The 27,791-nt window shown below is 42.1% G+C and overlaps 2 protein-coding genes across 6 annotated transcripts in view; one reads left to right on the forward strand and one right to left on the reverse strand.

The window, feature by feature from the left end:
* RHBDD3 (rhomboid domain containing 3) overlaps positions 1 to 21,375 on the forward strand; it is a 39,581-nt gene extending 18,206 nt beyond the window's left edge. For both annotated transcript variants that reach the window (XM_073671907.1, XM_073671899.1), the window contains exons 4-6: positions 4,039 to 4,201; positions 4,306 to 4,551; positions 19,359 to 21,375. In XM_073671907.1, the coding sequence (XP_073528008.1) occupies positions 4,039 to 4,201; positions 4,306 to 4,551; positions 19,359 to 19,551 (602 nt within the window). In that variant the 3' untranslated portion in view covers positions 19,552 to 21,375. The remainder of the gene's footprint in view (positions 1 to 4,038; positions 4,202 to 4,305; positions 4,552 to 19,358) is intronic.
* The window catches only part of EMID1 (EMI domain containing 1), a 143,334-nt gene continuing 136,747 nt past the window's right edge, over positions 21,205 to 27,791 (reverse strand). The window contains exons 15-16 of one of the 4 annotated variants that reach the window (XM_073671873.1): positions 27,144 to 27,234; positions 22,109 to 22,378 (exon numbers count right to left, since the gene is read on the reverse strand). In XM_073671873.1, the coding sequence (XP_073527974.1) occupies positions 22,242 to 22,378; positions 27,144 to 27,234 (228 nt within the window). In that variant the 3' untranslated portion in view covers positions 22,109 to 22,241. Of the gene's footprint in view, positions 22,379 to 27,143; positions 27,235 to 27,791 lie in introns of all 4 variants that reach the window. The other 3 variants (XM_073671888.1, XM_073671864.1, XM_073671880.1) reach the window with 3 other exon arrangements.

Here is a 27,791-nt window from a genome sequence, read left to right on the forward strand (position 1 = left end):
ATCTACCTGCACCAGAATGATGGGAAGAATAAAGTATAGAGAAGGCTTATAGCATCTCATGATTCAAAGAACACCACATCCTCTGTAAAACATGGTGGAGGCAGTGTGATGGCATGGGCATGCGTGGCTTCCAATGGCGCTGGGTCACTAGTGTTCATTAATGATGTGATTGAAGACAGAAGCAGCCAGAGGAATTCTGAAGTATACAGAGCTCTAATTTCTGCTCAGATTGAACCAAAGGCAGCAAGGTTAATGGTCGAGTCAATCACCAGATCTCCACCCCATCGAGCATGCATTTTACATGCTTAAGACAAAATTTAAGGCAGAAAGTCCCACAAACAAGCAACAACTGAAGTCAGCTGCAGTAAAGGCTTGGCAAAGCATTACACAGGAGAAAACCCAGCGTTTGGGGACGTCCATGGCTTCCAGAGTTCAGACAGTCATTGCCTGCAAAGGATTCTTTACAAAGTGTTAAAAATTAACATTTTATTCATGGTAAAGTTAATTTGTCCAATTACTTTTGAGCCCCCTGAAATGAGGGGGCTTTGTAGAAAAATGGTCGCAATTCCTTAACTTTTCACAGGATATTTTTGTTCAACCCCTTTAATTAAACTTGAAAGTCTGCACTTCAATTGCATCTCAGTTGTTTCATTTTAAATAAAAAATAGTGGCATGTAGACCTCAAATCACAAAGATTCTGTCACTGTCCAAATATATCTGGACCTAACTTTATACAGAGCAAATCATATTGACATTGCAGAGCATATGTAAATTAATTTTAGCACTTTTTAAGTGCTTTTTCAAACGGATTTCAACTGTCATAAGCCTATCAAGTATAAGTGCCACACGGAGAAATATACACAATTTAACGCCTTGGCGTGCTATCAACTAGGTTATTAATGGTTTTCTGAGCAATGTTCTGCCTCACTGAATGCACTTGGGCATGCAAATTATCAGCTCGCTTTGTAATTGCTAACCAAGTATGTTCCAGATGTGCTGCATGAATGCAAATTGAGAAACGCTACAAGCCTTGGTAACACGTTTAGGCCACATAGGCTGCTCACAATATCATGAGCAACATGCGACCTGGTGTTGTCTTTTGGAAAAATAGCTCCTGGGACAGTTTGGAGAAATGGCCGTACTACTAGCTCAGCTATTTAATCAATGTAACACCAAGCTGTTAGTGTAGCTGGAATGAAGAGTAGATGGCTCTAGCCACCTTACATCTTGCCACCCCACACGATACTCCCAGGAGTCGGATCGTTGTGAAGGTCTCTAGGCAATGCAGGCAATAATAGCACATTTAGGCTTGTGTTGCCTAAACGTGTTAACGTGCTGCAAAGTTTCTGGTCTTGACTTCCATCAAGCACATCTGCAATGACATTGGTCAACAATTGCAAAGCCAGCATCGGATTTGGATGATTTGTGCGCCCAAGTGCATTCAGCAAAGCAGAACATTCCTAAGAAAATCGTTAACACCTTCCCGCAAAATGATGTTGTATTCAAGTCCTGGGAATGGGTCCTCAGATGTGAAGGAGGCTCAGGAACTACTGTATGTTATAAAGCTGGCATCTGTTTCCAACAGCTGCGGCTGGTGCTGAGTTCTGGCCGTACCTTTTGACAATTTAAATGCCTCTGTAAATCTTTGACAGCGGTATATAAATGGAATGCGCTCCGATGCCTCTGCAACGCGATTCCAGGGGACTGATGGGTTACTATGACAGCCATGCAGTCTGCTGAAGAACCCTGTTGCTGTAATCTTGATCCTCATGTGAGGCTCAGCATTGGCATTGCATTGTCTTTTATAAGCTATCAAACCATCGCAGGTTCAAGTTCACCAAGGGGACTAAAAAATAATGCTTAAAATACAGAAAAAAAAGTATTTTAAAAATATATATGAAAGATCAGATAGCCTCCCTTTTAAAAGTAAAGGAAAATAATTAAAATAAACATACTTGGTATCACAATCATAAAAATCTGATCTATTAAAATATGGAATTAATTAACCCAATCGGTAAACTCCAAAAAGAGAAGAAAAAAATCAAAACACCAGAACTGCAAGGTTTTTTTTTTATTTTTTTTTTTAGGTAATCCCACCCTTCTAAAATAAAAAATAATAATAATCAAACAAAGAATCTTATATACAGAAAACTGGTATAGTTAAAAACATCAGCTCAATTCACAAAAATAAATCCCTTCATTAACAGAAAACTAAAAACGTTGCGGGTCCTTTTTCAGAATTTTCTTTCATCAGTTAAGTAGAAAAAACTGGCGTGGACAATTCTGTTTCCAGGTCATATGAACACATAAGTACAAACCCCCCCAAAAATCAATGGCTAAACTGCTTTTTTTTTTTCACCATTTCATCATACTTGAATTTTTTTTTCCCGTGTTTCAGTACATTATATGGTAAAATGAATGGGGACATTAAAAACTACATCTTGTCCTGCAATAAACAAGCCCTCACACATCTATATTTTTATTTATTTATTTATTTTACTCCCTTATATAGCGCTGTTAATTCTACATCGCTTTACAGACATTATCATCACTGTCCCCATTGGGGCTCACAATCTAGATTCCCTATCAGTATGTCATTGGAGTGTGGGAGCAAACCGGAGACCCCGGAGGAAACCCACGCCAACACGGGGGGAACATACAAACTCCTTGCAGATATTGTCTTTGGTGGGATTTGAACCCAGGACCCCAGCGCTAAAAGGCTGCAGTGCTAACCACTGAGCCACCATGCTGCCCTATATAGATGGAAATTTAAAAAAAGTTATTGCTCTGGAAACATGGTGAGGAAAAAAATGAAAAATCCCCTGGTTCTTAAAGGGTAAGTAACCTCATGACATGATTACATAGTTACATAGTTAATACGGTTGAAAACAGACAAATGTCCATTACGTTCAGTTGGGGGATGAGAAAGAACAATTGGAAGGAGCACATGAAAATCCACAATGCATGATCCTGTTCACCCCCAAATAGCTAATCTTTGCCTCCAGATCTCAGTTGTCGATATGCTGGAGTAAAGATTTATGCCAAGGCGTCCAGGTGTGTGTATTTCTGTGCATGGAGCTCATACTCAATACTGAAGATGTTTGAAAACGTTTCCATTGTTTCATCATTTGCATATCATTAACACAAGGGCGGACATACCGCTGGTGCAGTTAATAATGAAGGCAATCTGGCCAGTTGCTCTAGGTACTTTTTTTTACCAAACACACTATGGAGAGCACAGCATCAGCCCATTTTCCTTTTTGTAATTTTTTAAAATGTAAAAGATGAAAATATATATGTATTTTTTTGCCTAAAATACTAAGGAAATGTGACATCTTTAACTTTAGGCCATTTAGAGATCATATCATTTCATCTTCAATTTGCTTAACTGTTCACAATAATAGTAATTTTGACCAGGGGTGCCCAAACTTTTACATGCCACTGTATAGTGATGTCCTCAATTACATAGTTTTCTTTTCTATTATGTATACCACCGTCCCTTATTATGTAGTATCCTCTCAAGTTATGTATAGTGCTGTCCCTTATTATATAGTAATAATATATTGTATAGTTCATTTTATATCTAACAAGAGAGGATGCTATGTATTAAAGAGAGGTCGCTGTGAAGTATTGAACACGTCACCAATTTTCTAAGTAAATATATTTCTAAAGGTGCTATTGACATGAAATTCTCACTAGATGTCTGTAACAACCCATCCAATCCACAGAGGCAAAGAAATTAAACTATAGATGTCCATAATTTAAGTTTATGTAATAATGAGAAACAACATAGGGAAAAAGTATTGAACACATGAAGAAAGAGAGGTGCAAAAAGCCATGGAAAGTAATGACATTATCTGAAATCTATCAGTAATTAGAGAACAATCCTGCCACTTAGTGAAAATTATATATTTTACTTAGAAAATTGGCGATGTGTTCAATACTTAATTCCCCGCTGTACACATTTTAGCAGCAGCATCCCTTATAGTATCTAAGCAACTCAGATTGTTGGAGATATTCCTTACAGCTAACCTGTAGCTCGCGCTGGATTACTTCATCGCTTAGAGCTGCTTTCAAAAAGACATGCATTGGACAGCATGCACGTCTGCAACTGCCTGGCAACTTTTAACATGGCACGGTTTATACCAACTCAAGAAGAAAGTTCTTTATTATATGATGGGAATTCCACAGCCCAAGAGCAGTAAGTAATACATACATTAACATTTCATTACGTCTTCATGCAAGATGTTAAATATACAAAGTGATTTCTTACTTTAATCTTATAATATTCTTCCTCTTTCTCAGACTTCCATTCTCCTATACAGAGGCCTATGAGACAGATCTTTTCAACGATTTGGCGATACCTGGGGAAACGATAGAAGCTTCAAGCGTTTCTAATTTTAGAGAGACTCCTGTTTGGTCGGGAGATCAAGTATCCTTAGAAGAGGAGATGTTGGAAGCAGGTATTCTGGCTTCTCTGAGGGAATATGAAGAACAGGAAAAGCTGAAGCAAGAGCCAACCTTGAACAAATCCAGTGTATCGGCACTTAGGTGAAACAGTGTACATTCAATTGACCGATATGATGACCACATATTCTACAATCTCAGGCTTCCAAGTAAATTCAGATATTTCTGAAGCCTTATGGCTGAAATCTACTTTTTTTCTAAGTGGTAGGCTTTCACATACTTGGGGTGGTTATCAAGGGGTTCTTTAACAAAATACATTGATGTTATATATATATATATATATATATATATATATATATATATATATATATATATATATATATATATATGTGTGTGTACAGACCAAAAGTTTGGACACACCTCATTTAAAGATTTTTCTGTATTTTCATGACTATGAAAATTGTACATTCACACTGACGGCATTAAAACTATGAATTAACACATGTGGAATTATATACGTAACAAAAAAGTGTGAAACAACTGAAAATATGTCTTATATTCTAGGTTCTTCAAAGTAGCCACCTTTTGCTTTGATGACTGCTTTGCACACTCTTGGCATTCTCTTGATGAGCTTCAAGAGGTAGTCACTGGAAATAGTCTTCACTTCACAGGTGTGCCCTGTCAGGTTTAATAAGTGGGATTTCTTGCCTTATAAATGGGGTTGGGACCATCAGTTGTGTTGTGCAGAAGTCAGGTGGATACACAGCTGATAGTCCTACTGAATAGACTGTTAGCTGCTTTTTTCTTGCCATAATACAAATTCTAAGTAAAGATGAGTGGCCATCATTACTTTAAGAAATGAAGGTCAGTCAGTCCGAAAAATTGGGCAAACTTTGAAAGTATCCCCAAGTGCATTTGCAAAAACCATCAGTTGCTACAAAGAAACTGGCTCACATGAGGACTGCTCCAGGAAAGGAAGACCAAGAGTCACCTCTGCTTCTAAGGATAAGTTTATCCGAGTCACCAGCCTCAGAAATCGCAGGTTAACAGCAGCTCAGATTAGAGACCAGGTCAATGCCACACAGAGTTCTAGCACCAGACACATCTCTTCAACAACTATTAAGAGGAGACTTTGTGCTGCAGGCCTTCATGGTAAAATAGCTGCTAGGAAACCACTGCTAAGGACAGGCAACAAGCAGAAGAGACTTGTTTGGGCTAAAGAACACAAGGAATGGACATTAGACCAGTGGAAATCTGTGCTTTGGTCTGATGAGTCCAAATTTGAGATCTTTGGTTCCAACCACCGTGTCTTTGTGCGACGCAGAAAAGGTGAACGGATGGACTCTACATGCCTGGTTCCCACCGTGAAACATGAAGGAGGAGGTGTGATGGTGTGGGGGTGCTTTGCTGGTGACACTGTTGGAGATTTATTCAAAATTGAAGACATACTGAACCAGCATGGCTACCACAGCATCTTGCAGCGGCATGCTATTCCATCCGGTTTGCGTTTAGTTGGACCATCATTTATTTTTCAACAGGACAATGACCCCAAACACACCTCCAGGCTGTGTAAGGGCTATTTGACCAAGAGGGAGAGTGATGGGGTGCTACGCCAGATGACCTGGCCTCCACAGTCACCAGACCTGAACCCAATCGAGATGGTTTGGGGTGAGTTGGACCACAGAGTGAAGGCAAAAGGGCCAACAAGTGCTAAGCATCTCTGGGAACTACTTCAAGATTGTTGGAAGACCATTTCCGGTGACTGCCTCTTGAAGCTCATCAAGAGAATGCCAAGAGTGTGCAAAGCAGTCATCATAGAAAAAGGTGGTTACTTTGAAGAACCTAGAATATAAGACATATTTTCAGTTGTTTCACACTTTTTTGTTAAGTATATAATTCCACATGTGTTAATTCATAGTTTTGATGCCTTCAGTGAGAATGTACAATTTTCAAAGTCATGAAAATACAGAAAAATCTTTAAATGAGAAGGTGTGTCCAAACTTTTGGTCTGTACTGTATATATACACCTCCAGTAGGCGTTCAAGCTCGAAAATAATGCACGACAGAACACACGTTCGGTCTGTCGGCACCATTATAGGCTATAGCCCCCTTTACGCATACTTATGAATCAAATTTGTGAGGGATTCGGACGTAAGCCCCGACAGGACCAACGAACAGGTGCTGAAACGCAGTGTGAAAGCCCCCTTACCATCATAACCCACAGTCCGAGACTGCAAACCAGAACTTGCAGCATAGTTCTCTAGGCTAAAGCCCCCGTCTCACATAGCGAGATCGCTGCTGTGTCACGGTTTTGGTGAAGCAACAGCGACCTCACCAGCGATGTCGCTATGTGTGACACTTTGCAGCGATCAGGCCCCTGCTGTGAGGTCGCTGATCGCTGCAAAGTGTCCTGGACCATTTTTTGGTCGTTGCCCTCCCGCTGGTCAGCACACATCACTGTGTGTGACCAACGGGAGCAGCGATCAGGCTGGTAACCATGATAAACATCGGGTTACTAGGGGCACACGCGCACCTAGTAACCCGTTGTTTATCATGGTTACGAGCCTGCTAAAGTGAGCGGTAACCTCCCGCTCACTATAGCAGAGTGGTAACCATGGTAAACATCGGGTTACTAGGTGCGTGTGTGTCCCTAGTAACCCGATGTTTACCATGGTTACCAGCCTGCTCCTGCTTCAGCAGCAGGCTGGTAACCAGGAGCAGGACTTCGTGGAAAGATTCTTTCCACGATGTCGCTACTCCCCTGATTGTTGGTGAGCCTGCCTGTTTGACAGCTCACCAGCGACCACATAGCGACGCAGCAACGATCCCTGACAGGTCATATCGTTGTCGGGATCTTTGCAGCGTCGCTAAGTGTGACGGGGCCTTAAGAAGTAGATACAATTGTAACCAATTTACCTAGTGCTGTCTGAACTTGATACTTCAGCAGAAGCCTCACAAAGTTCTCTGCTAGTTTGTTACAATGCATCAGACTGGAGTTTAGACTTTTATCTCACCTTGACTGAATACAATTGCATTTTTCAGCTGAGACCAAAAAAAGCTTTGTAGGTTTGTTGCCTCTGACTGTAAACAAGAATGTTCTCATTCACAGACTGCAAACAATACAGTAGAATAAAGCAAGCTGGCACTGTTCTGTCTTGTAGAACTAGAAGCCACACATTACTCATGTGCTTATGGATCCACCACCATCTTATTGATTGTGCTCGGTGGCACAGAAATAGTCCATAATCCACTTAAAGTGTCAAGAATGAATAGAAAAACCATGCCAATCACCAAAAGATATGGTATACTTCTAATTTATTCCATCAGCTGCATACGAACATGGTTAAAAAAAAATTAGAAAGTTGTATTGATTTTTATTGATATAGTGATTAAGCATTGTTTTCATAAAAGCAGAAAATCTCCCCAAGTCGGAATTGAGGCGTAGGATTTTTAGAAAATTGCAAAAAGATCTCAGTATTAAGGTGATTTCTCACGTTTGACATTCCTGGTCTGAAGATGGATTATGATGTCTCAATTCGTCTCCTGACGAATTTAATAGCCTAATATGTTCCTAAAAGGCTGTTGAATTCACGTCAGAAAACCCATGACTGGTCCAGACATTGCAGTCCATGCTCTGACTATGACCTCTTTCATGTATTCAGCCACTGTAATCGGACCAGTCGCCTTAATTTTCATAACAAGATGTTTGAGAAGTTGGTTGCAATCCTCAGAGTCGCCAGTTTTGTTACTTTGTGTGGGAGCTGCCTTATATAGTTATATGAAAAAGTTTGGGCACCCCTATTAATCTTAAGCTTAATGTTTTCTTAAAATTGGTGTTTTTGCAACAGCTATTTCAGTTTGATATATGTAATAACTGTTGGACACAGTAATGTTTCTGCCTTGAAATGAGGTTTATTGTACTAACAGAAAATGTGCAATCTACATTCAAACAAAATTTGACAGGTGCATAAGTATGGGCACCCTTATCATTTTCTTGTTTTAAATACTGCTACCTACTTTTTACTGACTTACTAAAGCACTTTTTTTGGTTTTGTAACCTCATTGAGCTTTGAACTTCAAAGCCAGGTGTATGCAATCATGAGAAAACCTACTTAAAGTGGCCACTTGCAAGTTGTTCTCCTGTTTGAATCTCCTCTGAAGAGTGGCATCATGGGCTTCTCAAAACAACTGTCAAATGATCTGAAAACAAAGATTATTCAACATAGTTGTTCAGGGGAAGGATACAAAAAGCTGTCTCAGAGATTTAACCTGTCAGTTTCCACTGTGAGGAACATAGTAAGGAAATGGAAGAACACAGGGACTGTTCTTGTTAAGGCCAGAAGTGGCAGGCCAAGAAAAACATCAGAAAGGCAGAGAAGAAGAATGGTGAGATCAGTCAAGGACAATCCTCAGACCACCTCCAGAGAGCTGCAGCACCAACTTGCTGCAGATGGTGTCACTGTGCATCGGTCAACTATACAACGCACTTTGCACAAGGAGAAGCTGTATGGGAGAGTGATGCGAAAGAAGCCGTTTCTGCAAGCACGCCACAAACAGAGTCGGCTGAGGTATGCAAAAGCACATTTGGAGAAGCCAATTTCTTTTTGGAAGAAGGTCCTGTGGACTGATGAAACCAAGATTGAGTTGTTTGGTCATACAAAAAGGCGTTATGCATGGCGGCAAAAAAACACAGCATTCCAAGAAAAGCACTTGCTACCCACAGTAAAATTTGGTGGAGGTTCCATCATGCTTTGGGGCTGTGTGGCCAATGCCGGCACTGGGAATCTTGTTAAAGTTGAGGGACGCATGGATTCCACTCAGTATCAGCAGATTCTTGACAATAATGTTCAAGAATCAGTGATAAAGTTGAAGTTACGCAGGGGATGGATCTTTCAGCAAGACAATGATCCAAAACACCGCTCCAAATCTACTCAGCCATTCATGCAGAGGAACAATTACAATGTTCTGGAATGGCCATCCCAGTCCCCAGACCTGAATATCATTGAACATCTGTGGGATCATTTGAAGAGGGCTGTCCATGCTCGGCGACCATCAAACTTAACTGAACTGGAATTGTTTTGTAAAGAGGAATGGTCAAAAATACCTTCATCCAGGATCCAGGAACTCATTAAAAGCTACAGGAAGCGACTAGAGGCTGTTATTTTTGCAAAAGGAGGATCTACTAAATATTAATGTCACTTTTCTGGTGAGGTGCCCATACTTATGCACCTGTCAAATTTTGTTTGAATGCAGATTGCACATTTTCTGTTAGTACAATAAACCTCATTTCAAGACAGAAACATTACTGTGTCCAACAGTTATTACATATATCAAACTGAAATAGCTGTTGCAAAAACACCAATTTTATAAAACAATAAGCTTAAGATTAATAGGGGTGTCCAAACTTTTTCATATAACTGTATGTAACATGAGGTTGGTGGGAGCCTAGTATAGATTTTGCATTGAGGCTCCGTATTGTGTATACACTTTACTTGCCCATATACAGTTATATGAAAAAGTTTGGGCACCCCTATTAATCTTAAGCTTAATGTTTTATAAAAATTGGTGTTTTTGTAACAGCTATTTCAGTTTGATATATGTAATAACTGTTGGACACAGTAATGTTTCTGCCTTGAAATGAGGTTTATTGTACTAACACAAAATGTGCAATCCGCATTCAAACAAAATTTGACAGGTGCATAAGTATGGGCACCTCACCAGAAAAGTGACATTAATATTTAGTAGATCCTCCTTTTGCAAAAATAACAGCCTCTAGTCGCTTCCTGTAGCTTTTAATGAGTTCCTGGATCCTGGATGAAGGTATTTTTGACCATTCCTCTTTACAAAACAATTCCAGTTCAGTTAAGTTTGATGGTCGCCGAGCATGGACAGCCCTCTTCAAATGATCCCACAGATGTTCAATGATATTCAGGTCTGGGGACTGGCATGGCCATTCCAGAACATTGTAACTGTTCCTCTGCATGAATGCCTGAGTAGATTTGGAGCGGTGTTTTGGATCATTGTCTTGCTGAAAGATCCATCCCCTGCGTAACTTCAACTTTATCACTGATTCTTGAACATTATTGTCAAGAATCTGCTGATACTGAGTGGAATCCATGCGTCCCTCAACTTTAACAAGATTCCCGGTGCCGGCATTGGCCACACAGCCCCAAAGCATGATGGAACCTCCACCAAATTTTACTGTGGGTAGCAAGTGTTTTTCTTGGAATGCTGTGTTTTTTTGCCGCCATGCATAACGCCTTTTTGTATGACCAAACAACTCAATCTTGGTTTCATCAGTCCACAGGACCTTCTTCCAAAAAGAAACTGGCTTCTCCAAATGTGCTTTTGCATACCTCAGCCGACTCTGTTTGTGGCGTGCTTGCAGAAACGGCTTCTTTCGCATCACTCTCCCATACAGCTTCCCCTTGTGCAAAGTGCGTTGTATAGTTGACCGATGCACAGTGACACCATCTGCAGCAAGTTGATGCTGAAGCTCTCTGGAGGTGGTCTGAGGATTGTCCTTGACTGATCTCACCATTCTTCTTCTCTGCCTTTCTGATGTTTTTCTTGGCCTGCCACTTCTGACCTTAACAAGAACTGTCCCTGTGTTCTTCCATTTCCTTACTATGTTCCTCACAGTGGAAACTGACAGGTTAAATCTCTGAGACAGCTTTTTGTATCCTTCCCCTGAACAACTATGTTGAATAATCTTTGTTTTCAGATCATTTGACAGTTGTTTTGAGGAGCCAATGATGCCACTCTTCAGAGGAGATTCAAACAGGAGAACAACTTGCAAGTGGCCACTTTAAGTAGCTTTTATCATGATTGCATACACCTGGCTATGAAGTTCAAAGCTCAATGAGGTTACAAAACCAAAAAAAGTGCTTTAGTAAGTCAGTAAAAAGTAGGTAGGAGTATTTAAAACAAGAAAATGATAAGGGTGCCCATACTTATGCACCTGTCAAATTTTGTTTGAATGCAGATTGCACATTTTCTGTTAGTACAATAAACCTCATTTCAAGGCAGAAACAATACTGTGTCCAACAGTTATTACATATATCAAACTGAAATAGCTGTTGCAAAAACACCAATTTTAAGAAAACATTAAGCTTAAGATTAATAGGGGTGCCCAAACTTTTTCATATAACTGTACATAGGCGGATTATAATGAGGGCAATCCGGGCTACCGCCCGGGGCTCCGGGGTGTCTATGGCCAGATTGCCCTCATTATATGTGCGGCGCCGCGGCACATACTGGCAGACAGTGGCGGGGGGGCCCCTGGACCGCTCCCCCAACAGCGCTGCACGGACACTGCTTCTTCTCCGGCCGGGCCAGCACTGCAGCAGTTAACTTCCCTGTGCTGGCCCGGCCGCGTCACTGCTAGGAGACATGGCCCTGTGCGTGGCCATGTCTCCTAGCTGTGACGTCACGCAGTGCGCGCCCGGTCTGCAGTGCTGCACCGGAGAGGAGCAGGACTGGAGCCGAGCCGGGGGATGGTGAGTCTCTGTGTGTGTGAGAGAGTGTGTATGTGTGAGAGTGAGTGTGTGTATGTGTGATTGAGTGAGTGTGTGTGTGTGTGTGCAGGCAGATATCATTGTGTTATGTCTGCTTATATGTATTTTTGTGTTTCAAATGTGTTTATGCGTGTATGTATATGTCTGTATATGTTTGTGTGTGCGTGACTGCGTGCAGCCTCCCGCTGTCTCTGGGGGGGGGGGCGCCGTGCAGCCTCCCGCTGTGTATAGATGGCGCCTGTGCGGCCTCCTGCTGTGTATAGATGGCTACATGCGGCCTCCCGCTGTGTATAGATGGCGCCGTGTGGCCTCCCGCTGTGTATAGATGGCTACGTGCGGCCTCCAGCCGTGTATAGATGGCTACGTGTGGCCTCCAGCCGTGTATAGATGGCTACGTGCGGCCTCCAGCCGTGTATAGATGGCTACGTGCGGCCTCCAGCCGTGTATAGATGGCTACGTGCGGCCTCCCGCCGTGTATAGATGGCTACGTGCGGCCTCCCGCCATGTATAGATGGCTACGTGCGGCCTCCCGTGGTGTACAGATGGCTACGTGCGGCCTCCCGCCGTGTATAGATGGCTACGTGCGGCCTCCTGCCGTGTATAGATGGCTACGTGCGGCCTCCCGCCGTGTATAGATGGCTACGTGCGGCCTCCCGCCGTGTATAGATGGCTACGTGCGGCCTCCAGCCGTGTATAGATGGCTACGTGCGGCCTCCAGCCGTGTATAGATGGCTACGTGCGGCCTCCCGCCGTGTTTAGATGGCTACGTGCGGCCTCCCGCCGTGTTTAGGCTATGTGCCCACGATGCAGAAATGCTCCAGATTTTTTTTGAGCGTTTCTGCATCTCCCTGGCAGAAAAAAACACATGCTTATTTTACATGCATTTTTCCTGCCAGGGACATGCGGATGTGAAGCGTTCTTCACATGCATTTCTGCATGCGGGTTATCAAGCGCTTTTCCAAGCGATTTTAGCATCACTTGGAAAGTGCTTGACAACTTGGTCACACTATATAAATACATAATAGTGTGACCGTAAAAGAATGGTAAAAAATAAATATTTACTTACCTTTTGATGGCCTGCCAACGTCAGCGGTTGCGTGACCCGTCACATGACTAAATGACGTCACGGCAGGTCCTTTTCAGACCATCGTGAGCTGCCGGCAAGCCAGGACGCATCGGATAAAGACACGGGGGGCCATCAGAAGGTAAGTATAATATTTATTTTTTATTTTATTCTTTTTTTTTACAGGTACTATGGTACCCGGGTCCGGAGGAGAGTGTCCTCTTCTCCAAACCCAGGTACCATCTGCACATTGAAACGCATGGATTCTCCATGTACAGATGCAGTGATGCGGATTACATGCGTTCCAATGCAAGTCAATGGCGGCGAAAACGCCGAGCTTCCGCAAAATAATTGGTAATGCTGCGGATTTTTCCGCAATGATAAACCGCAGCGGAAATTTCCGCATTATGTGCACAGCACATGCGAATTATCATTGGGGAGCATGGCAGGCCTTCTACCATGCGTTTTTTTTAAGCGTTTCTGCAGCGGAATTGCTTAAAAAACGCATAGTGGGCACACAGCCTAAAAAAAATTATTATAATTAATATTGTGCCAAATTTCACGTGAACTATCACATGATCTATCACAGGGGATCATGTGACATGTGATACATGAGGTGTGTGTGTGGGGGGGGGGCCCGCGCCTTCTAAACTGCCCAGGGCCCTTGCTACTCTTAATCCACCCCTGCCCATATATTTCCAAAATTATAGCATAATGAGAAATATTTTTTCTGCTGTTGGTACCAATAAGTAAACAGTTGTGCACATAAAATTTTCTGGCAGGTTCTCCAACCATGGGAACTAGATCTGCTTTTCACCACAACCAGGTGAACCGGAACATAAAATAAATCTGTTCTATAGTGTCTTAGGGTGTCCAGACATTGCACCATAGAGTGCTAGAGTAATTCTCATATTGACTGACATATCAAAACTTACCAGAACTGTTAAGGATTCTACATATCACAGCTTTAGATGGATAAGACATTCAGGTCTGCCTGCCTCAGATTTACCCAACTTTAAAGGGTTGTTTCAACTTCCCTGACTTCCTACTTTGCAGGGGGCGGTGCGCTCCTGAAGACTGATAGTTTGGACTGGGAGCAAGGTCGCACCGCTGGTCTGAAGTGTGATGAACTGAACTGTGTTCTTCCCCAGGCTGCTAGCAGAGGCAGAGTGGCATGAGCAGTCTCTAAAGCAGACCTGGTCAAAGTGTGATCTGTGTGCCACATCTGGCCTTTTGGCTATTCCTTTTCAACTAATGGACCAGGACTTCCAAAGGGCAGGAAACAGTGACGTTCTGCAGCATGCGGCCGCTCCCCTCCTAGCGTCTCAATTTCACTAGTATCTGCGTCCTCAGGATGCGGATACTGTTCTGTGCCACCATTCAGCCTGTGCATCTGCATCTCCGTACAATAGGTGCAATGGCGTCACTAGATCACGCCTGCTGCACAGATAGATAGATATAATATAATCGTAGATGCGTCCCTCTGTCCTAAGCCTTTATAGACTGCGCAAGCGCGTCTCACCTGTGCAGTCTTGCTCCAGACAGAAGAACGCATTGAGCCTTTACAGGTAAGAGAAGTGTATGGCGCCGGAGATCGCGGTATGCATAGGCACTGAACGCATACCGCGATCTCAGGCGCCATACTTACATACTTACCTTACCGGGAGGAGCGTTGCCGCGGCACCTCTGTTCTGGACGGAGACTGGGGCAGGAGTGAGGCGTCGGAATCGGCGCATGCGCATAGCGCGCTATCTGGCGCCATTTTACTGAAGACACATTTGCAGTGTGTCTTCAGCAAAATGGCGCTGGATATAGCGGAATGGGCAAGCGCGTAGTCCGGCACCACACTCCTCCCCCGGCCTCTGGCAGAACAAAACGCAGCGCTAGAGCACAGGGAAGAAAGGTGAGTATAAGTGTTTAATTTTTTTTGTGTGTGCGCAGCGTGATAGGGATGAGGGGGACCATGAATACCAGGATGAGGGATGGGGTACCATGCATACCAGGATGAGGGATGGGCTACCATGCATACCAGGATAGGGATAAGGGGGCACCATGCATACCAGGATAGGGATGAGGGGGTACCATGCATACCAGGATACAGATGAAGGGTACCATACATACTAGGATAGGGGTGAGGGGGTACCATGCATACCAGGATGAGGGATGGGGTACCATGCATACCAGGATTAGGAATGAGGGGGCACCATGCACACCAGGATAGGGATGAGGGGGTACCTTGCATACCAGGATACGGATGAGGGGCCATGCATACCAGGATATGGATGAGGGGGTACCATGTATACCAGGATAGGGATGAGGGATGGGTTGCCATGCATATCTGGATTGGGGGATGAGGGGTGCCATACATACCAGGATTGGGGATGAGGGGTGCCATGCATACCAGGATTGGGGATGAGGGGTGCCATGCATACCAGGATAGGGATGAGGGGTACCATACATACCAGGATTGGGGACGAGGGGTACCATACATACCAGGATACGGATGTGGGGTACCATACATACCAGGATTGGGGATGAGGGGTGCCATGCATACCAGGATTGGGCATGAGGGGTACCATACATACTAGGATGAGGGACGAGGGGTACCATACATACCAGGATACGGATGTGGGGTACCATACATACCAGGATTGGGGATGAGGGGTGCCAAGCATTCCAGGATGGGGATGAGGGGTAGCATGCATACCGGCATAAGGCTGAGGGGGCCATACATACCAGGATTGGGGATGAGGGAGCCATGCATACCAGGATTGATATGAGGGGTGCCATGCATACCAGGATTGATATGAGGGGTGCCATGCATACCAGATTTGGGATGAGGGGTGCCATGCATACTAGGATTGGGGATGAAGGGGCCATCCATACCAGGATCAGGGATGGGGTGCCATGCATACCAGTATTGGGATGAGGGGTGCCATGCATACCAAGATTGGGGATGAGGGGGCCATGCATACCAGGATTGGGGATAAACGGTGCCATGCATACCAGGATTGGGGATAAGGGGTGCCATACATACCAGAATTGGGGATGAGGGGGGTACCATGTATACCAGGATAATGATGAGGGGCATACCATGCATACCAGGATAGGTATGAGGGGGTACGATGCATACCAGGATAGGGATGAAGGTGTACCATGCATACCAGGATAGGGATGAGGGGCCATGCATACCAGGATACGGATGAGGGGCCATGCATACCAGGATAGGGATGAGGGGGTACCATACATACGAAGATAGGGATGAGGGTACCATGCATACCAGGATGAGGGATGGGGTGCCATACATACCAGGATAGGGATGAGGGATGGGGTACCATACATACCAGAATGAGGGATGGTACCATGCATACCAGGTGTCTTTTATACTGATAACAAGTTCAGACAGGTGCCAGTACTACCGGTAATGAGTGGAGGACAGAGGAGCCTCTTAAAGAAGAAGTTACAGGTCTGTGAGAGCCAGAAATCTTGCTTGTTTGTAATTGACCAAATACTTATTTTCCACCAAAATTTGAAAAAAATTTCTTTCCAAATCAGACAATGTGACCTTCAGAATTTGTTTTCTCATTTTGTCTCTCATAGTTGAGGTCTACCTATGATGTCAATTACAGGCCTCTCTCATCTTTTTAAGTGGGAGAACTTGCACAATTGGTGTCTGATTAAATATTTTTTTTCCCCACTGTATATGTGGGGAGGGTAGTGGTGTGGGATTACTCAAACTATGTGTGGGGGTCCATCATTTTGTGCAGCGGCATCATACAGTGTGTGTGAGGGGGAGGGGGAGAGGGGTTTCACCATACTGTGTGTATGGGGGGGCTGTGGGGTCTATCGCGTGTGGAGGTCTGTGAAGTTCTTCACACTGTGATGGCTATGGGGTCTATCAAACTGTGTGGGAGCATCATGCTGTGTGTGGGGCCATCATATTATGTGTGGAGAGCTGTTGGGGCCATCATACTATGCGTGTAGGGAGCTGTGGGGTCTATCATACTGTGTGCGTGGGGGGCTGTGGGGTCCATCATACTTTGTGTGGGAGTATCATACTGTGTGAGGAGCAGTGGGGGTATCATACTGCGTAGGGAGCTGTGGAAGAATCATACTATATGTGGGTGGGGAGGTTGTGGGGTTCATCATACTGTGTGGAGAACTGTGGGGGCATCATACTGTGTTTGTGAGCGTATGTTGGGGCATCATACTATGTGTGTTCGGGGAGGGAGCTGTGGAGACATAATTTTGTGTTTGGGTAATGTGAGTGCATCAAAATGTGTGTAAGAGTAATGGAGGTATCATACTGCGTTGAGGCAACTGGGGGCTTCATACTGTGTGGGGAGCTATCATACTGTGTGAAGACCTATGAGGGCATAATACTGTGTGTGGGGTATCATACTGTGTGGGGATCTGTTGCAGCATCATACTGTGTGGGTGACTGGGGCATCATATTATGTGTGGGGTCCATCACACTGTGTGAGGAGCTGTGGGACCATCACGCTGTGTGTGTGGGACATCATACTGTGTGTTTGGTGGAGGGGCTTTGGTGTCATAATATTGTGTGTTTGTGAGCAGTGGAGGTATCATGCTGTGAGGACATAATACTGTGTGGGGGTGACTGGGTACATATTGCGTGTGAGTCCATCACACTGTGTTTGGGGAGCTGTGAGGGCATTAAACTGCCTGAGGAGCTGAGGGGGCATAATACTGTGTGGGGGCATCATAAAGTGTGTGTGTGAGGGGTGGCCATGGGAGCATTATACTGTGTTTGGGGGTGGGAATCATACTGTGTGGGGGCAACTGTGGTATCCTGTTGTGTGTAGATGTCGTGGGGCATCATACTGTATGTGGGAGAATCATACTGCGGGGGCATTATACTGTGTATAGGGGCATCATACTGTGTGGACAGTTGTGAGAGCATCATACTGTGAGGGGGTAAGTTGAGGCATCATATTATATGTGGAGACATCATACTGAGTTGGTGGATCTATTGATCAAGGTACGTCTATACTTATTACATATGCTTAAAAAGTAATTGTCATCTGAATTTTTATTTTATAGATCAATAGTACACAACGGTAGGTTCACACGAGCGTATAAAAAATAATTCAGTTTCATTCAGAAAACTCTGACAATTTTTTTCTCACGTGTCATCCGTGTGCAATCTGTGTGCAGTCCGTATGCATTCTGTTTTTTACAACAGCTTTAAAAGGGAATGTGTCACCCCCTGGGAGATATCAGACCTCTACTATGGGCATACAGGTTATAGAAAAGTAAATCTATACATACCTGTATGGCCCATAGCAGAGGTCTGATTGCAGAGAAATGTGTTTTTGTCAACTCGGTTTTGCACAGAAAATCCCTGCTTACCTTCTTAGTAATCCCTGAAATCCCCGCCTATGTGTTTATTTACCATATTCCCCCCATCCCCTGCACGTCACAGGGCCCTGTGACGTGCACTTGTCTCCCTCACTTCCCGGGCATGCGCAAAGCGCCGCTCCCATAGAGTGTGCTTTGTTTCCCCCCGGCCCCGTCTGTCTGTGCACAGCGCCGCAGGGTTCTATTGCGCAGGCACTGGGGAGTCACTGACCCCACCACTGATTTGGCAGTTTTATGTGTATATTGTCCATAGGCAGAAAGCTGTCAATCACTGGTATGGTTGGGGTTATACAGAGCTCGGCATACAGAGAACTGGTATCAGCAGATAAAATAGTGATTTTATCAAAACTACACTAAGCAGCCCAGTAAGTGATACATAACAGGAATCAGGGTCTCTTTCCCTATATTATGCTGCTCTTAGATTACATAGCAAAAACCTGGTGACAGATTTGCTTTAATTCTGCTCATTATTAAGTGATAACAATTAATATAAAATAATAATAAGCAGAATTAAGTTTAGCTTGTTGGTTCGGCCCCCCCAGAACATTTGTAGTCTCTCATATGGCCCTTTGGGAAAATTGCCCACCTCTGCTCTAAAGCACAGCACTTGCAATCTAGGTAACCTGCCACTTTAAGATCTTTAAAACAGGCAATCAGCTGTAAACTATAAAATTAAAAATCCCTCAGTTTTTGAGAATGGACAGGACATTTAACAAGATATAAATTGCAAAGTTGCTTGTTTTTTTAAGCACTTTGTGCAATTTTAACGTCATAATTTGAGACAATTTAGGAAGTCATATTTCATGTTTTATTTTACTTCTGTCCTATAAACAGAAGAAACCGATATAACTAACTAATGGTTGAATTGAACAGTTTAAACCTAACAGAAGTGGAGACATCAAGAAAATATCAGGGTTTTTGTTGTATGTGTTTTATATTTTTTGTTTTTCTGTATTTTCTCTTAATTGCACACTGGCTTCCTTTTTCAGGCTACAGCAGCTAGAGCGCATGGGATTTCCCACAGGACAGGCGGTTGTGGCATTAGCTGCCACAGGAAAAGTGGAGAGAGCTGTGTCCCTTCTTGTGGAAGGAGAAATTGGTGGAGACATTACAGTGACTAATGAAAGACAGCCTTCTTGTGGACAGCTAAATACAGCTGATACGAGACACTTAAACCCTTGAACGTGGAAATAATAACAGATTTGTAGACGATAAATAAAATTTGCAAGTGTTACAAAAATAGGAGTTTTACAAACTTCCTAAGGGGTATGTGTCATCAGAAAATCTAATTTTTACAATAAAATATTTTTTTAAAAACATTTTTTTCCCACATCCCTATCTCAATTAAATGAAAAAATCCTGAAAGCTTGCAGTTTTCACTCTGACTGGCACTTCTTGCTCGGCTTCAGAAGTCATTATCATCACAGGCTGGATTACAATGAAAAGTATCTCCAATATATACAGTAGATATTATGAATGGTGGATACTGTGCTAAGTTATGATCACAACTCCATCTCCCTGTACAATGACTTCTGCCCAGGGCACAGAGCATGCCGTAAAGCAAGATGGCCATCCTGGTAATCATGTATCCAAAATAGCATAAAAAATAATTCTGCAATCTGAAAATAAAGATTAGCTAAAAAAAAGTTTCACTATCTTGTTTTAGTGATAAAAAGTGATACATTCCCTTTTAAGAGCCATATAATTAAAAGGGTTATCTCCTGTCCATATACCTTATCAGGAGATATGCTTGTCATGGCATTGGCATGGGACCCCACCCAATGAGCAAAACAGAAAAAGGAAAAAATGACCTCACCGGTAGGGGCTATTAAACAATCCTTGAAGGGTTCAGTGCACAGGAGAGTCATTGGGCCAGTTTCCCATGTAAAGTAATTAGAATAGACAGAGAAGATATACAGCTACCGCCTAAAAATATTTTACAACAAAAACATATTTTATTGATATGCTCTAAAAATATAGAAAAATGTATAAAATAAGAAACCCTTGGCCTATACGTTTCGAGCATTAAAAGCTTTTAATCCTATCAGGCTATGATTTTTGGGGGGTAGCTGGATATCTTTTCCGTCTGTTCTAACCCCACCTAATGAATCAAATCTTTGGAAGACTTGAAACATGCATATATTACATGGAAGACTATTCATCTGTATGATCCCAATGTAAAACAACAATCCCCTACAATGGGCGCTGCATAGATGATGTCTGACTGGCAGCAGCTTCCCACAGTGGCTCTAATTTTATCTGGCAGCGACTTCTTAGGCAGCTTCAATGTGAACAAGGTTGTCTGTAAGAGACAAGGGGGTAGCTTCACTCAAAATTCGAAATTTCAAGTATAACTTTTTTTTAGAGTGAGGAAAGGGTGACAAGCTGCTGCCAAACAAAGGTTCAGGCATTCTTTTAAGTTTGAGCTCAGTGAGGTTTAATCAGGGGCAGCACGGCGGCTCAGTGGTTAGCATTGTAGCCTTGCAGCGCTGGGGTCCAGAGTTCAAATCCCACCAAGGACAACATCTGCAAGGAGTTTGTATGTTCTCCCCATGTTCGCGTGGATTTCTTCTGGATACTCCAGTTTCCTCCCACACTCCAAAGACATACTGATAGGGAATCTGTGAGCCCCAATGGGGACAGTGATGATAATGTATGTAAAGAGCTGTGGAATTAATGGCACTATATAAGTGAGTAAAATAAATATTGGGACAATGTGACTTACACTTTTAATGAAGCAGTTTGGTGCATACTTTTATTGAACAGCGTCAATGGCACCAATAGGAACTCGTTCATCTGACATGCATTGATATTAGGAAACAGTGGTTGGCGCATCTGTGGGTGCGGACTGCTCTGACACTGATCTTAACATCTCATCACCATCTTGGTAATGACCAACTCATCTCTTTTAGAGTGATAGAATAATACAGTGAAAAAAAATCTTATCGTAATTGTTGTATACGAGTAACTTGCCAAATAACATTCAATAAAAAATGTTTTTTTTTTTTTTTTTATACAACTTGTTTTTCCTATTGTGGATTTCAAATAATACACGTGTACACAAGAAATAATATTACACAACCTCTTATCAATAGAATCACACCAATCTGATTTTATTAACCTCTTGATTTTTTCATGATCATCGCTTTCCTTTCATGTAAAGTGTGGCACTACACCAAACTTATCTTCAGAATTGGTTGCTGCCGCCATGATAATCTCTTTTTTTTTTAATTATTAATATCTTCTTACTTATGATCTGTAGTAAATAATCTGGAGGGTGTTTTCTTTTCTCATTCCACTTCATGTCTACTAGGCAACTTAATGGTCGTGATTTCTGCATATCATTTGCATTACCATATAGACAGTTGGAACAACTTATTTTAGATTCAGCCATTATAGACTCTTTCTGGAGTAGCTGAATGATGATCTGACAAGCTGGTGGCCCTGTAGAAATTATCAGTAAAACCTTCAATTTTATTGAAGGTAATAATTTAAGTACCATTCCCACACTCTTCCATAATTTATATTATGCAAAAGTAACAAAACTGGAATCCTTTTTGTGTTTGTTGTAGCTCACAACTTGAAATGGTAATGGCTTCTAGACTAATGTTTTCAAACCGATATGAAAGGAACAGACCTGAGCCGAGGCTTTTGTAGATGTCCTGCCGGAGCTTATATACTGTATGATAGACCCACAAACATGGATATGTCATGTGAATTCGTGCAGTAATATCTTTAAATCCGGACCTTGAACATGTCTCCAGAAAACCACAAACCCTTGGACTCTCTTTAAGAGTAAGAAAACGAGGTACAAATATGAGCCACAGTGGATATAAAAGCCTAGTAAGGTTGTCAGTGGCAAAGTGAAATATTCAATAGTTCTCATCTTCTTCCTCATCGTTTTGTGATAGTAGTAGATTTTTGTGAAACACTGGTCCATTACGCCTTCCCCTGTAGAATCCACTGGCGCTGGTTGGCGATGGTTCTGTACCAGACCCTGGGTCTGTTTCTAAATTGAGAGAAATAAAAGGTGATAATGAATAAGAGACAAACTCAAAATAGGATAAACCAAAACCTCATTATTCTTCCCTGCACTTCATAGTTTACCAACTAATCTTATGCCTCCAAAACACTGATTTAACGCTGAATACATAAGGAACACAAGTAAACATTCCAGGTTAATGCAAACTCTTCAGCAGGTAAGTACTTTCTATATCAATATATCTAAAACTACTGGGTGCAATTATTGGACATCTACATACAATTAACCACGGACAGCGGCATAAAAATGTAATAGCCAGATAATGTTAGTATTTAATTTTCAGCGTAGGATAAATCAACACTGTTACTTATTGTTGTGTAAACTTTGTATTTTATTGAAAATTGAATGAAAATGTATACCTTTTTATAGTTACAAAAATGGTGACTACTGTATTATATGTATTTAATCCATGGAGTCTACTTTCTTCAAAAGATATTTAACTCCTAGGTTCTGTGCTGTGAACAATATAGAAACTGTTTGAAATCTTTAGAACACTGCGCACAAAAAACCCAAATATTGTTACACAATGTGTTTTGCGCACCCAGTGATATCAGGCAGCACTGTTTTTCAAAGGAAGCAGAATCCAGTGATTAAATATATAGAAGTGATCTCCTCTCCTTCTATATAAATGCTGTCATATTTCATTTTCTCCAGAGTACACTTAAACGGGGTCTGTCAGCAGGTCCCACCAGACAGCAGAAGGTCCCTGTGCAGTAACAGTATATGGGCCAACTGCTTTCCAACATAAAAATCATCTCATATTGACAAGCATTTGAAAGCTATGAAATTATTTAACTTTGTCTTACATGTCCTCTAATAGACAATCGGTAGCTGTTTGTATAACGGGCCCCTTACCCACCATCGTGCAGCGTTACAAGTTGCACATACAGCACTGTGCAAAAGTCTTAGGCAGGTGCAGAGAAAAATGCTGCAAAGTAAGAATACTTTAAAAAAATAAAAGTGCTAATTGTTTTTTTCCATCAATTAACAAAATGCAAACTGAATGAACAAAAGAGAAATGTAAATCAAATCAATATTTGCTGTGACTATCCTTTGCCTTCAAAGCAGCCTCAATTCTTCTAGGTACACTTGCACATAGTTTTTGAAAGAATTCGGCAGGGAGGTTGTTCCAAACACATTGAAGAACTAACCACAGATCTTCTGAGAATGTAGGATTGAGAAAATCCTTCTGTCTCTTTCATGTTTTCCAAAACAGACTTGATGTTGAGAGTAGGGCTCTGTTGGAGCCATGTCATCACTTCCAGGACATCTTATTCTTCTTAATGATTAAAGGGGTTGTCCACTACTAGGACAACCCCTTCTTGATCTAAATGTTTAGCCCCGATAAAATAAAAAAGACTATACTCACCTCCCGTGCCGGTGCACTGCAGCACTCGCTTTCCCGGGGCTCCTGTGCAGTTGTTGTGACACGTGAGCCTGGCGCACAATCTGTGCTGGCGTCACTGCCACCATCTTCGTATGAATTGAACATGAAGAGGAAGTCCGTGCTGCGGCTGGTCTCTGACTTCCTCTGCATGCTCAATTTGAATGTGGGGACAGTGACGCCAGCACTGATTGGATGCCAGGATCACGTGTCACAATAACCGCACGAGAGCCCTGGGATCACGAGTACTGACCACTGGAACAGCGCCGGCACGGGAGGTGAGTATAGGCTTTTTTATTTTATTGGGCCAAACCTTTAGATTAAAAAGGGTTGTCCTAGTAGTGGACAACCCCTTTAAGATAGTTCTTAATGACATTGGCTGTATGATTGGGTTTGTTGTCCAGCTGCAGAATACATTTGAAGCTAATTAGATGCCTCCCTGATGGTATTGCATGATGGATAAGTATCTGTCTATTTTTCAGCAGTGGGTACACCATGAATCCAGACCAAATATTAAAGTCCAACTGCTGAAATACAGCCACATTCTTGCAAGGAACCTCCCCCATGCTGCACTGTTACCTGCAGACACTCATTATTGTACCGCTCTCCAGCCATCCAGAGAACAAACTATCTTCAGTTATAGCCTATTATTTCAAATTTGACTCATCAGTCCAGAACTCCTGCTGCCATTTTTCTGCACCCCAGAGCCTACGTTTTCTTGCTTAGCTGAGTTGCTTAGTCTTGTTTCCATGACGAAGGTATGGCTTTTTGGCCACAATTCTTCCATGACCATTCTTGGACATACTTCTCTGAACAGTAGATGGGTATAACTGACTCCCACTGATTGCTGCCAGTTCTGAACTGATGGCACTGCTGAACATCTTCTGATTTTGAAGCATTGTGTTTTGTCTTTCCTCTGCTGCACTAAGTTTCCTTGGCTGACCACAGCATCTACAGTCCTCAACGTTGCCCCCCCCCCTCTTTTAGTGTTGCTTCAAAAATGCTTGAATAGCACATCTTGAAACTTCAGTCTCTGCTTTGAAATCTTTGCCTGGGAAAAATCTTGCTGATGCCGTATAACTACCTTGTGTTTTTTTGCAGAGCACAGTGTGCCCAAGTGTATTACCTGTGACACTGTCTTCCACAACCTCACCTTTTTAGCAGAGTTTGGTTGTTCCTCATTCAGTTGTAAGCTTAGTACACAGCTGTTTCTGTTTATGACTTTGTTTCAACTTAGATATGAAAATGATGATCATAATCATTTGTTTGGTACAACTGCATAATCATACACCTGACTAAGCGTGATCACACCAAATATTGATCTGTCTTAGATTTCTCTTTTTATTTCGTTAATTGATAAAAATAAACTATTGACACTTCTATTTTTGAAAGCATTATTACTTTGCAGCATTTTTTCCACACCCGCTTAAACTTCTGCATAGTAATGTATACTATGTCCACTATATCTCTTTATATATCTCCTAAGTTTAAGGTCTCCAGCTGAGTGAACGTCTTTACAATGGACTCATTTGTGCTACTGTATGGTCCCTTCTAATGAAAGAAGCATTGCATACAGGTGAGAATTCCCTCAGGGGTTGTTCACACCATTTTCGGTCCAAGTGCTGTCCGTGAAAACAACGGACATCACTCTGACCATTGTTATTCAATGGGACCGTGCAGATGAGAGATTCAATTCACTAACCAAATCTGCGTGTGAAAAAGATCGTAGCACTAGTTTCTTCCATAGATCGGATGACATTCACCTATTCAAGTCTATGGGTGCGTAAAAAAATCGTACCCATAGACTTGAATAGGATCGGATTGCATATGGACTGCATACGGATAACAAGTGAGAAAAAAAAATTACAGAATTTTCTGGTTTTTATATGCTTGTGTAAACCTACCCTCATAGTAATACTGTATTAATCTAACAAAAAAAATTATATTCCTTTATGTGCAATCAGAGGTATACAAATTTACATTATAGCCCTATGAACAGAGCCATAATACAGTCATTTGCATTAACCCTTTCGTGCAGAGCATTATGCTTGATTAAAAAGTGAAAACTGGCATCCCAGTGGAACCCCATTCTCTCAATTTATGGGAAAGTGGCCACTTCTCACTACAGCTACATGTAATGAAACATCTGCTTAGGATTGAAAATCCATTACATTTCAAGGCCCTTCCTTACTTTGGGTAGACATTTGTATATGCACCTATTATAGTAAAATCTGTGCTTGTTTCTGTGCGAAAAATGTTCTCTTCTTGAAAAGAATGTGCGGAATAAAAAGGCAATCAGACACTGCAGAGGACCTGCTGACAGTTACCCTTTACACAATAGAAACCTGATCCACTTGTAATTATGGGTTACTGAAATACATATAAAGTATTTCTGGTTTTGGTAAAATATTATTTCTCCATTATTGCAGACAGTGCTACAAATTATACTAGTTTATCTGGGACAATAGTTGAAAATCAGTTCTAAAACAAGTCATGATCAGCAGCGTGCAGTTGTCTCGTGCATAGTTACAGCACATGCACCAAGACATCACAGTCAACATGCGCACTTAGTGGTCTACCTAATTGTATCACAAGGGCTCTAATGTCAGCTATACACCTTCTGTGCAAAATCAGGGAGAATAATTGAATGCGTTAGGCTATGTTCACACATCATGGTTTTTTTTTCAGCGTTTTTGATGCGTTTTTTTATGCAAATTTTCAGATGCATTTTGCAGTATCAGGAAAAAATCTAATGCGAATGCCGGTTTTTTTTGTTTGTTAAGGATTTTGTGCTTTGCATGTTTTTTTGACAGAGCAAGTCACTTCTTTGAGCGTTTTTTTCACCCATTGGAAGTAATGGGTGATGAAAAAAACGCTGAAAAAACGCAGGTGTCAAGTTTTCAGTGTTTTTTCTGCATAAACCAGAATGAGATTTTTTCTTTTCACTGAACTTTATGTACATGCACAACAGAGACAAAAGGAGAGTAAAAAAACACAGGAAAAAATGCACCAAAAAAGCAAGAAAACAGCAACAAAAATCCTGAACAACCTCCTGGCAAGAGATCAGGTTTTGCTGCAGAAAATGAACGCAGAAAAAAACATGATGTGTGAACATAGCCTTAGTCGCACAACCTGTCTCTACTGACAGTCTTCTCTAATTGTAGATCAAAAGTCACAATCCAGAAATTACATGAATTGCATAGAAATATTAAAACAATTTACATTATTGCCCCAGTTATTACAAGCTGTATTTCGAGCAGCTGCATTTCCAGCCCATGGATACAAGGGGTGAGCAGGGAATGTTTGCAAGCACTCCATCAGCAAGGAGCAGAACACGGCTATTGTTACCTGGCCACATTATGTACTCAAGCAGAGTGACCCTTTTAACCAGCAGCTCCAGCTGTTCTTGAAGCTGGAGAAAGGAGGCTAAGCTGACCACCTGCCAGACCGAAAACAGAATGGGACAACAGACCAAGGTGATGGAGGTTAGGAGAAATCTGAGAGGGTGTGAATACAATGGCAAGATGCTGTGTACGAACATATACATAGGAAGTGAAGGTTGGTGAAAGACATCTGAAATATGAATTCATAGAATATAGAAAATGCATGGAAAAATAAAGGAATATGAAGGCACCATAAAAGCAAACAGTCAAATGATATAAAGAACACGGCGTATATTGGAGACATTATTATAAACCTGTGTGGATTATGATCGCGTTTTGTATAAGGGTTAATATGATCTATAAAAAGCAGACTGTTCATAGAATATCAGTATAATATATGATCTACAGATAGTCCACCAGAGGGCAGTAAAAAAAAGAATAGTTATCTAGAACTAACCTTTATACAGTATATGAGCTTAATGGGAATCTCTATCAGAAGAGAAACTATTTATATGTGTATGTAGATCTTCCAAAGACAAGTCCAGCAATACCTTTACATGGCCAGTCCGTTCTGTTTGAACTGATATGCAAATGAGGCTGAAGAACTATTTGT

The sequence above is a fragment of the Phyllobates terribilis genome, unplaced genomic scaffold (assembly GCF_046119375.1).
Source record: "Phyllobates terribilis strain yellow unplaced genomic scaffold, ASM4611937v1 Scaffold_1__5_contigs__length_1240528914, whole genome shotgun sequence".
Classification (NCBI taxonomy): domain Eukaryota; kingdom Metazoa; phylum Chordata; class Amphibia; order Anura; family Dendrobatidae; genus Phyllobates; species Phyllobates terribilis.